Below are 12656 nucleotides of genomic sequence, written 5' to 3' on the forward strand. Positions count from 1 at the left end.
GTTATCTTCATAATGGAGGGAAGTAATGTAGTGACTTCTTGATGTAGTGGATTATCTTCATAATGGAGGGAAGTAATGTAGTAACCATTTTGTGTAGTGGACATCCACAATATATTATTTTATAACACTCACCCCTGGATGTCCATAGATAATATGCCTCGTTAAAACCTTACTAGAAAAAAATTCTGTGGGAAAAAATTATAGTGAAGGAAAAAGAGTACACATATCTTTTAATACGCTTTGAATGTTACCTCGTTAAAAACCTTACCAGGAAAACCCAATTGGGACAAAACTTTGGTTAAGGAAAAGAGTACAATGCGTATTTTTCTCCCACTATATAGGAAGAATAACTTAAATACACAACTATTTATTATTCTCTAATTTTCCCTTTTTTAAAAAAAAATTACATAATACCTTTTTTTTTGTATACATAACCTTCTCTATCCTATGACACACTCTTCCCCAATATCATGCCTATTTATTCTCCACTAAAACACTCAATCTTCTGAATCACTTTTTGAATTTTGAATTATTTTAATCAAACATGTTTCACAATATTTAATATGCAATTTGAATTTCAAAATTCAAAAATCTGAAATTACTGAAAATTGAAACTACCATTGTTCTCTGGTTCTTGTTCTTCTTTTTACTCCATCATCTGTTGTTCTTTTGTTCCTCTTGTTCATTGTTATATAACATCATATTAACGGATCCTTTTACAAATAGGAGGATTTATGATTCGGATGATGAAAATTAGAAAGAAAATAGAAAAAAGTCTTTGCACGATCCTTTGAATGTTTGGAAGGATTCAAACAAAAATATTCCGGAATCCTCTAAAGCAAAGATTGCAAAAATACACACACACACAAAAAAAAAGCATCAGCAACCATTATTGTCAGACCGACATTGCTTCGGGTATGTCTTTTTTATACTTCTTTTAAAATTGTTTTTAAAGTTATAGTACGTTTGATACGTATCGTTATAGTGTGTTATAGTGTTTATTCGATTTCATGATACATGAATTAATTGTGTGTCAGATGATTTTCTATTTATCACATATTTTTTATGTAGTGTGAATTTTTGAAAACTGATATCATGTATCAGTAAGGTATTAGTTGTTCATTTAGTATTAATTGTTTTATTTAGTATCTATATTCAGTATTGTTAAAATTTGTTTTTTTTTCAAATTGTAGCCACTCAAGTACAAGATAAAAAAGATACCAACACATCCCATAAGGTTTGTTGTCAATTTTAACAACACTTTTCTGAAGAATTTTGAACAATATATAGGGGAGAATGTAATCCAACTATTTAAAGATTCAATTTTTTGACCCTTTTTAGATATTACTAAATGTAATTTCATGATTGAATTTGCACAAGACATTGCTCAACAGAATAGTGATAGCCTGTGAGTATCAAGAATTTCATTCGTTTTTTTAATCATGTATCATTAAGTTTTTAATTTATATTCTGTATTTTTTTGTAGAGACTGTGGGTTATATGTTACTAAATTTGTCGAGTATATGAGTGACCAAATCAGTATATCATATGCTGATTTTCGTCCTGAATACCTACTCAAAGATATGGAGCATTCTTGTGGAGTTATGGCAGCGAGAAGACTAAGTGTGGATACATTAGTGACAATGATGATCCATCAAAATCTAAGGGCGCAGTCACACCACCACCAGAAGAAGATCTGGTTCACATAGTGTAGCATCTATGCATAAACAATGTTTTAATGTTATATTTCTTGTTTTGATATGTTATTGAACAAGTATTTTGATGTTTTTAATGTAATTTTAATGATTTTGGCAATTTCCTTGAAGATTTTTTTTGTTACATTATGGAACAAGTATTTTTTCTTAGAAAACATAAATATCAGACATATTATGGCGTCACACATGTTTAATAAAGTGTAGTCAAAGTTTTTTAATTAAATATTGTTAGTAATAAATAGTTTATTTGAAAACTAAATTTACATGATACTTAGTTATAATGAATATCATAGTTGTGTGAAGTGTTATAGTTTTATAAAAGTAAAGTTATTTACTGTATATTTCAAGTAAAGTATATCAGATAAAGCACTTCACAAGTTAAATAATATAAATTACATGATACGTGATTATAGTCATTGTAATGTACACAGTAATCTCAATAAGTGTTTTCTTAATTAAATGTAGATGATACATTGGGCAAAGCACATGATACATGTGTGTTACGTTACCCAAAATACACATTTGTGTTTTGAATTAAAAGTACATAATACATTGGCTAAAGCATATGTATCATGTATGATATGTTACCCAATAATCCCTTAATTTATATCTCATAGTGTAACATAAGAATTACAAAATTATATAAAAAAGAAATATTGACACCTTTCAACACAAATAATAACAAAGTATTTATAATCAAAAGCGCAACTTAAAATTTAATTAACACAGGCTATTTATAAGTTTATTTATCAAAACCAAAAGTGTTTAAATTGCAACTGAAATGAATGCTGAAAATGATAAATGTTTACGTTGTAAATTATTCAAAAAAAATATTAACATCTTAGACATTATGACTAATTCACTTCTCTTTTGGGAATAAAGTACAAGTTCTTCTGTTGTGTCCTTCTTGTCCACATTGTCCACAACAGTTTGTGTTCACCGAAATCTTTTCATCTGCATTCTTTCTTCTTTGTTTTCTTGGCCGTCCAGATAATTTTCTGTATCTAGGTGGATACACAGTTTCAGCTATCAAATTATTAGGATCTGACCATTCTGCCTTATCTAGCATTGGTACCATTGGAATTTCATATGTTTTTGCCAATGCATCAGACTTGTAGTAATCAGAGCAATATGAATGCATATCTGTGACATTCTTTTCTTTCAATACAGTAATTGCATGTGCACAAGGTATTTCATCTAGTTGAAATCTACCACAAGAACATACTTTCCACTCAAGACAAACAATATATCTTCTTCCAGCTTCATAAATCGAGAAAATAAATTCAGATGATGAAACAACCTGTGTACATTAAAAAATTTAAATATATTATTTTTTAGAAATAAATCAAGTTCAAACTGCAGAATGATACAATGAATTAGATATATATAGTATAAAATATTATATAATGATACATACCTCCATGTTTGAATTTTTAGCCGCGTTTATAATCAACAACTCCTCAAATTTTTTTCCTAATGTTTCCTTTGTATATGAGGCTACTTCTCTGTTTTTGCAATGTCAAGAACCAAATAGAATTGTAACTTCTTCCAAGAATTCTAATATAGTTAATTGGTGTGCTTCAACAAGACAACCGTTGATACATTCTACAATGTTCGAAGTCATCATTCTACCTCTATTTACTGTTGCATGAACTCTTGACCAGTTTTCATAACCTGCATCTTCAAGGTACTCCTTAACCCTGTGATCAATTCTATCAACCTTAGCCATTAACTTATCAAAATCTTTCTTTCTATATGCCTTGACCATAGAGTAGAATAGATCACTTATCGCCTTTCTGCTCCTTTTGAAGTTGCCACATACTCTCTTCCAAAGATGTCATATGCATACATAATGAGGTACATTTGGGAACACAATCCTCAAACTCTTCATAATACTCTCATTTCTATCTGAAACAACACACATATCTTTTCTCTCGCCAAATGCATTTTTGAATTGTTTAAAAAAATCATATCCACAAACAATCATTTTCGGTGTCAACAACACCATATGTCAAAGGGAATATGTAACCCAATTACAGACACACATTATATAATTTGATATGTTACATATACAAACACATTACAACTACAAAAAATATATACCTGTGCCATCAAGTCTGCTTGCTGATACAAATGTCCCTTTGTAAGCTCCACTCAGATGTGCACCATCCACAACAACTATTGTCTTGCAGTAATTGAATCCCTTAATGAATGGTCTAAAGGCGACGAACAGATGCATAAATTCATTCTCCTCAGTCTTCTAAATTCTTATATAAGAATTTGGATACACGGTATTTAACATGTGTATGTATTGCACTAAACGTCTATATCCTGCAGATGATTTTCCCCTAATCATGGAGAGTGCACGTTCTTTAGCACGCCATGCTTGCTGGTAAGATATGTGAACCATATAGAATTCTCTAATATAATCAATTATATCTTTCGGAGTATAAATTTATTTATGATTGACCAATTTTGGGGCAATAACTCCACTTACAAATCCGACTGTTGCTTGAATTTTGGTTAATACCCTCTCCCTCATCGGACACGTATGTCACTATTGAAACTTCTAACAATGAAAATATTAGACTTTTTTCTGCAGGACGCCTTCATAGTCCAACCACATTTGTCTGAAAAGCATACCAACACATAGCTGCGTACATTTTTCATCATATTAATACTTATAGCAATTACTCATATAATATATACAACAATAATGTTTAAAGTAATCAAACAATGAACTACACGAAAACATCTACTATTTTCGAAGAAAATTATTTTACACGCATCAGAACTTTTTGCTATGCTTGTTTAAGTAAATATAGTCCTTAATATATCTGCAATAGTATGTTAAAGTATCAATATAGTTAATTCAATGTATCAATAAACTTAACGAAATAGTGGATCATAGATTAAAACAGATTTAACTCAAGATATCAATGAACTAATGATACATGGAGGTTTCTATAGAAAACAGTAATGTTTCATGTACTAATTTTATCAGCATGTAAATATATACAATTTCCAACACTATCATACCTTTGTTGATCAGATCTCCTTACTTTGCAATTGAAGTTGTTCTTTATCTTATATTTCGTCATCACATCTATAAGTGTTGCTTTGTCCTTATATATCTGACCTGTCTTCACCTCTACACTTTATGAATCGATTATAACATTTGTAACTCCAAATTCTGATTTTTCATACGAATCAAATAAACTAGATTCAGCCATTGCCAAAGCTTCTGTATCCTGTGTTGTACCTTCTACACATGCAATTTCTCCACATTTTCCATCAAATTTATGTACAATACCACCAATCTTTTCAATTGTGTCAATACATAATGAATACATTGAAAATCCTGGCTCATTTTTTTTCAGTTCTAAATATAGTTCAACACCCATATCGTTCTTAACCTTCATTGGACGGGAGTTACCTTCTACAATGTAACAAATTTTAATATCTTTCCTTGATACATGGATATCCAACTCGGCTGCAATTGCTGCTTTGAGATTTGAAAACGAAATTGAATCTCTAACAACAATTTCGTCGATTTTGTAACTTTCATCTGCAATTCGCTCACCCAAATTACTTAATGCCTCATCAAAATTGAAGTATTCATCATGTATCATCCAAAATAACAGAAATCTAATTCGTATTTTTTGCCTTTTCAACGGATGTTCATAAAATTGTCTTCAACCTAGATGATATAATCTTGAATTTTTAAAATTTGAAAGTGTGATTCAATTACGTGTTGAATTATTGTTTCTTAATGCTTTGTTACTGTAACTTAAGCTGAATTAAATAACAAACTTAAATGTTCCATTTTTTCTCCCTTTTTTGTCTCAACAGTTATTAAATTACTGTGTATCATTTATCATGTATCACAATGTACTAATGTATCACGCGACGACAATTTTAAGAAATTTTTTGTAAATATTAAATTAGTCGGAACATGTTGTAATTATTATGTTTCACTATGAGATTCCTTAAATTTTTACTAAAAACTTTACTTGATATCTTGAAAACAATGCATTCCGGTCTTGCATTACAACTTCTCAAATATTGATGTTGGCAATCTTTAGTGAATAAGCTTACAATATTATTACTTCAATGAGTCTTTAAACATCAATCTCACCATTTTGTTGAAGGTTACGTGTGAAAAATACTTTTGGTGAAATATGCTTTGTCCGATCTCATTTAATTGTATCCTCCCTTCAATATTATTTTCGTATATAGTGGCTGGAACATCCTTTGCCAAAGGAAAATCACATATTGGTTGAATATGACAGATCACGATTCCAACCAAACACGCTCCCGACTTGCTTCATAGATCAATATCATTTCTGCATGATTTGAAGGAGTGGTTACCAAAGTTTGATTCTTTGAAAGCCAAGATATTGTTTTACCTTCATATGTAAATAAATAGTTCATTTGCGATCGAGCTTTATACGGGAATCAAATAAATATTTTGCATCTACATAATCAAATATTTCTGACTCGGAGATTGATCCTTTCAATTTTATTGAAGCTCATCTTTTCTTCTCAAAGAAAATCACACATCTTCTATGTGTTGAGTCACTTGCTTTGTAGTTTTTTTGTCATAACTTAAATGATATTATGACAATCTTTTCACATAACTTTCATTATGTATATCAAATAATCATGTAGCATTTGCATAACTAACAATATGTATTTGCACCAATTACACTAATACATGACATTTAAATTATTTCATGAGATCAAAAAGATTCTTTTTCCGCATTAAGCAATTTCAAAATCATTAGGTTCTCAATGGAATTGCTTTAAAACCTTTTAAATCCTTCAAAGATTTTCATTTAACCTTCATTGTCAAGTTAGACATAATAATCAATCATTATGCATATTCAAGTATTTCATCTATTGCCACACTGAAACAAGTCTTATTGCGTCCACCACTAGAGAATATATCTCCATTTAATAATGTTTGGATTTCTGCAAAACCCTTTATTCCCCAAGTACAAACCGTACTTTATATCTTACTGTTATAGTTTCGCACAATGATTCATTTGTACCCACTGACATGTATTTTGATCTATGAACTATAAGTTCAAAAATATCACTTTTCTAAGTGAAACAAAATACACTTGAATAGTGCATATTATTTGGCTAATCATTTATCTGTCCACACTATGTGACATTAAATTTAAGATCCTCGTAACCATTTATAGCATTCAGTGCTACTTCATATCAAATATACCGTCGACGACCATTTTGATTTGATTCCAATACACATAACTTATCGAGATGTTTTCATGTTTCATCATTTTTAGGTAACTGAACCTTCACCAAGGTTTTATGAAGTGTTATGTCATAGTGCTCTTTCAAAGCACTTACCTCGTTATCAATGGCCATTTTGAGAATTTGCTCCTCTCCTTTATCAAGGGGTTTTACATTTGGAATCAATTTATCTATCACGCTTTTGGCGTACCATAAGCTCTGTCTTTCAAGGACTATTTATTGGAGCATTTGCAGCTTAATTAAAATATCGGGTCAGCAAATACATCTGACAAATTATTTGCAACATTTTGAAAATGAATTTATCTCTAGAACTTGAAATTCATATTTTTTTAACGAGGATCTAGATAATTTACCCCACAAATAATTTTCAAATGCTACACATATCTCCCCCTAATGTTAGAAAATCTAACATTTATCCTCAACCTCATTTGGGGATCCATCTTGGTTTGTGGAACAATAAAATCATATGTGCACAGATGAAAATTTAGATGGAAATTATTTGGTTCCTAACCCTGAACCAATTGTGTTGGGAGAACCTTGTTGGCTTGATGCATACATGTTCAATAAACTCATCTCATATCAAATTTTATTTGAGAGATTTGTTCTCATAATCAATGGTCTAGCTATAATTGGAGGCATACAATTTCTGCTAAACCAACCAACATTATCAACACGACTTCATAGTTTGAAATTGTGCTCTTGATTTAATAATTCGAGCAAACAACTTTACAAAATCAATTTGTAAGTTGATACAAATGTACATGTGACCATACAATAGATGCATCTATTAAATCATAATAGTAAACGACGACATGGCAGGTGAACGGACCCATATTCACTTTTTTATATGTTTCAAATAATTTTAGGGGATACAATCCCAACCTTAGCGGTACAATTATCATTTATCACGAGAACAAGCTACAAAAGAGAATTCTTGAAGAATCTTTTATTTTTTCAACATATAGCCATATGAATTCTCAATTTATTTTGCATCACATTTGAATCGGATTGGCCAACTGATTATGCCAACTAGTATTTATTCTAGTAAATTTCTAGTTTACTTTTGCATGTGATTCCATCATCATGTCATGTTTGTATACAACAAACAAGAGGAAAAAAATGGTTGATCTTATACATAAGTATTTGTAACCAACTTTTGTTGTAGTAATTTGAAGATATTAAATCTTCCCATAATGTATAGTCTCAATATAATTTTTTTTTTCATTCAATTCTTCCGAAACTTAAAAGGTTTCTTTTAAGACTCACTACAACCTCAATATTATGAACAATTCCATTCCTCCGGATTTGTATACTACCACAAACTTCACAACACCATTCTTGTGGTGACCATCTCCTTCAAGGAGAATATTATTATTATTGTCATGATTAAATTATCACATGCAAGACTTCTTGACAACCAATAACAAATTTATTTGGTCATAGCCATAACCTTTATAGGAAAGAACTATTTCTTTCTTTTGTCCTTCAATAGTTCATAATTTAACATATCACAATATTTGTGTAGTACTCAAAGTATATATATGACCAAAATGACTATTTATGTCAAAAGATTCTTTCAATCTCTCAAACCTCCCATTGAGGTGAGATGTGACATAAAATCAATAATACATGAACATGTTCTTATCTATACGAACACAAGTCACATTTTCTTGAAGAAATGGATCATAATCATTTGTACATGTTCCATAAATTTTGATCATAAACTCATTGTCATGTTTTGGCATTATGTGACTCACCTCAACATCACTTTAAGAGGTCAAATGTACCAAATGTACTACCACTTTGTATTCATTTATCTTGATGGAGGATTTACAAAACTTTTTAAATTGATTTGCACCAACAACAATGTGCCCAACTTCTCATACCACTTTGATGAATAAAAAATACTTTTAACAATTACCTTCACATTTGAAGAACCATCTTAAGAAATCATAATTTTCTTACTTTTAATTCCCACAATAATGACCATTAACATTACCATACCCATATTCATACATTCAACCACTTGTCATTTTTCAGACATATTAATACACTGCTGTCACATTTATATAAGAGAATGGAGCAAATTAATGGGTAAATTTCATGACTTTCACTCAAAAGTATAAAACTTTATGTTAGTCATCATCATATCATTATTATAGTGCACTAGGACTTTAACCCAATGTTTTACCCATATAAAGACTCCTTTGGTCATAAATCAATGAGACTTGAACCCAACTTCTTATTATCATAGTGCACCAAGACTTTAACTCGATGTCTTACCCACTTGGTGCGGTGAAACCTGAATTCACCGTCTTACCCTCAACCAATGCCTTAATAAGCCAAGTGCATTACCAAGAAAATAATTATTGAAAATCATAATATAATTTGAACTTGACTTAATATACAAGAAAAATGAACAAAATAAATTAATTAGAACAACATGTTAGAATTATATAAAAGTCCCAAGTTAAAATAAATTCAAACATCTTAATAGTCCATCTCAACATTGTTATGAAGATTATTATAAATCATTTTAGAATAACTACAAAACCAGCTTTGTTAGTACAAATAATATGTTAATAACTCAACAAGTAAATGTTTAGATGAAGAAAAATAAACAGGTGCAAAAGTGACCAACAATAATAATCCAATCAATATATATATATATATATATATATATATATATATATATATAAATAATATATATATATATATATATATAAATAATATATATATATATATATCTCATATAAATAATATATATATATATATCTCATAATTCAATAAAACGAGATCATAAAGAACAATTTCTTTACAAATTGTTAACTTACAAAACTAATTTTACTTTTTAAATAAATAAGCGGTCAAATTAAAAGTTTGCTAAAAGTAAAAGCAACTTGTTGGACTAATATGATTATGAGATGGTAAGAAAATAAATGATGCATAATCAAAAGTAAAATATAAAATAAATTACATAGTAATTTTACTTGAGAGAAAAATAAACTCAAATATTTTTCCCTTCTTTATATTTTCTTTGCTTCAATCCTTCAAAAGTAGAGCAATCGTGCTGATAACGTGTGTAAAACTAAACCAAACTAACAATATAAAGATAAAGAAAATAAAAATATAAGACAAGATATATAGAAGATGCAAACAATAGAAATAGGGAGACAAGAGATGGGAGCTTTTCTTATTCATCAAATCCTCAAGTGTATACAGCAGGAACCCTTATGCCTCTATTTATAGTGTAACATAGAGGCATACAAAAGGTTAGGCATAAACATGATATTAAACATGAATATAGAGGAGGTTATGGAGATGAAAGGTTACGCGAATAATTATCATAAAGGTGGAGGTTATGAATAATTATCATAAAGGTGGAGGTTATCTTCATAATGGAGGGAAATAATGTAGTAACTTCTTGGTGTAGTGGTTATCTTCATAATGGAGGGAAGTAATGTAGTAACTTCTTGGTGTAGTGGATTATCTTCATAATTGAGGGAAGTAACGTAGTAACCATTTTATGTAGTGGACATCCACAATATATTATTTTATAACATTATTTGCTTATTAGTTATACATGCATTAATTATTTCAACTTCTAGCATAAAATAATGTGTAGATTTCTTAATAACGTTTGTATATATATTAATTATGTAGGTTAGTTAAATTATCAACGTCGTATTAATTTTTATACATGACTAAGATATTTCCTATCTATACATCAATTATATTATAAGTCATATGAAAATTAATACATAAATATTTTTTTATTATGTAGATACTAAATTACCCCTTAGCTTATAAATTAAAAATAGAAAGTGGATGATAACAATTATTTTTTAATTCTTATATATATATTTTATGACAGACTCGTAGATATCTCTTAAATATCGGAAAAGACTTGTCAATATCCTCTTTCAATCTTTTGTTCTAAAAATACACACAATTTTTTTCTCAATAGTACCCTAAGCTATTGAAACTGATTCAAAATTACTTTTTTTTCACCTTTTGTCTAAATTTATGTTCGATCTTTTTTTTATAAATTTCCCTCCTCGCCCACAACCGGCCCAAAATAGAAATACATTTTCCTCCACTGTAAAAAAAATCATGACCTAGATAGCAAATCAAAAGCTGAGGAACTTGGGTGTGAGTCTTTTGCTGAAATGAAAAGACTTTTCTTTTTATCTTTTCATTTAGGAAAAGAATATTTGTACCCCAAAAAGAAAAATTATTTACAAGCAAATACTCTCTTACTTTTATATCTCGTTTTTTAACTGTTAATGTAGTTTTGATATCACCAAAGTGTGTGTGTATATATATATATATATTTATTTATTTATATACTTACTTTGATGGTATCAAAGGGGAAGAAACAGTGCTTCAATAAGATAATACTTGATTACTTTTTTTTATACCATTACAGTATTTATATACTCTGATGACATTAAGGAGGAATATGCAGTGTTTTAGTTAAAAGACTGCTCAATTACTGTTTGATACTATTAGAGTATACATATATATGAGATTAACTTATATCCATTGATAGTGGACAAAAAAAATTACATCATCAGCTCAGTTTTAGAAATACTTATTTTTAAAATATATTACTTATTATTAATATTTAAATAATAATAATAAAATATTTTATGATAACTTGAACTCTAAATTAATTATATGAGGTTATTTAGGATTCTTCTTGGTTGCCAAAGATGAGCATATTTCTGTAGTATTTTCTTGTCCTCTTTATTTTACCTCATTCCCCATCAACACCGTTGAAGCAATTTGAAACAATCATCAATGGTAACTTTTTTACTTTTTTTCTTTTTAAAATCTAGATTAATTGATTTCATAAAAACATTAATCATTATTTATTAAGTCTTCTTTCTAACAAGAAAAAGTTTTTGAATAGATGCTTCAATTGCTTCAACTTTTTTCTTCTTAGTTTTTTTAAATTCTCTTTTTAGTTCATATTATCAATAATATAAAAATTAATTGAAAACAAACTTTGATCCATATACATTCATATGTATTCCAATTTATTTAAGTAATACTCAAACCAATTTATTTAAGTAATACTCATAATTGATAGTATAAAAATATTTGAATTTTATTCTAGAAAAATCTTATATTTATAGAGAGTGTTTTAAAAAAAAAGAAGAAGAGAAGCTAAAAAAATCATTAATCTTTAAATATGAAAATATGATAATTAAATTAAAAGAAATAAATATTTCTAAAAATAAGCTGACGACGTAATTCTTTCTATCCACTGTCAGTGGATATAAGTTAATCTCTCTATATATACTCTAATAGGATAAAGAATGAAGAAATACTTGTTCAACGAATAGAACAAGGGAACAGTCAGGCTAAATAATTTGAGCTATGGGTCCAATCACGATAAAGTTGGATCCAATTTGGGTTAATATTTCACATAATGGATCTAATTTGTGTAGTTTTCCCTTTTATTTATTGCAATAAGAAATCATTACGCATACTCAGCTCGATCGGCAAATTGTTTGTTTTACGACCCGAAACTCTTCCTTGGCAAATAATAGAGCGAATCTTAATAGCATAACTAAAGAGCCTTCCTCATCATTAGTATCTTTGCTCACGGCAACTATGACCTATCAGGAGTAATGCAATTTCCCAGATCAGTGA

At 29.0% G+C, this 12656-nt stretch overlaps 1 protein-coding gene across 1 annotated transcript; it reads right to left on the minus strand.

The window, feature by feature from the left end:
- Positions 1-2574: 2574 nt before the first annotated feature.
- LOC138342077 (uncharacterized) lies at positions 2575-3444 on the minus strand. The gene is made up of 2 exons (XM_069294261.1): positions 3358-3444; positions 2575-3015 (listed from the first exon to the last, which is right to left on the minus strand). The coding sequence occupies exons 1-2, from the start codon at positions 3442-3444 to the stop codon at positions 2575-2577; spliced, it is 528 nt and encodes a 175-aa protein (XP_069150362.1).
- Between the last annotated feature and the right edge of the window lie 9212 nt (positions 3445-12656).

Source organism: Solanum lycopersicum, chromosome 2 (assembly GCF_036512215.1).
Source record: "Solanum lycopersicum chromosome 2, SLM_r2.1".
Taxonomy (NCBI): Eukaryota; Viridiplantae; Streptophyta; class Magnoliopsida; order Solanales; family Solanaceae; genus Solanum; species Solanum lycopersicum.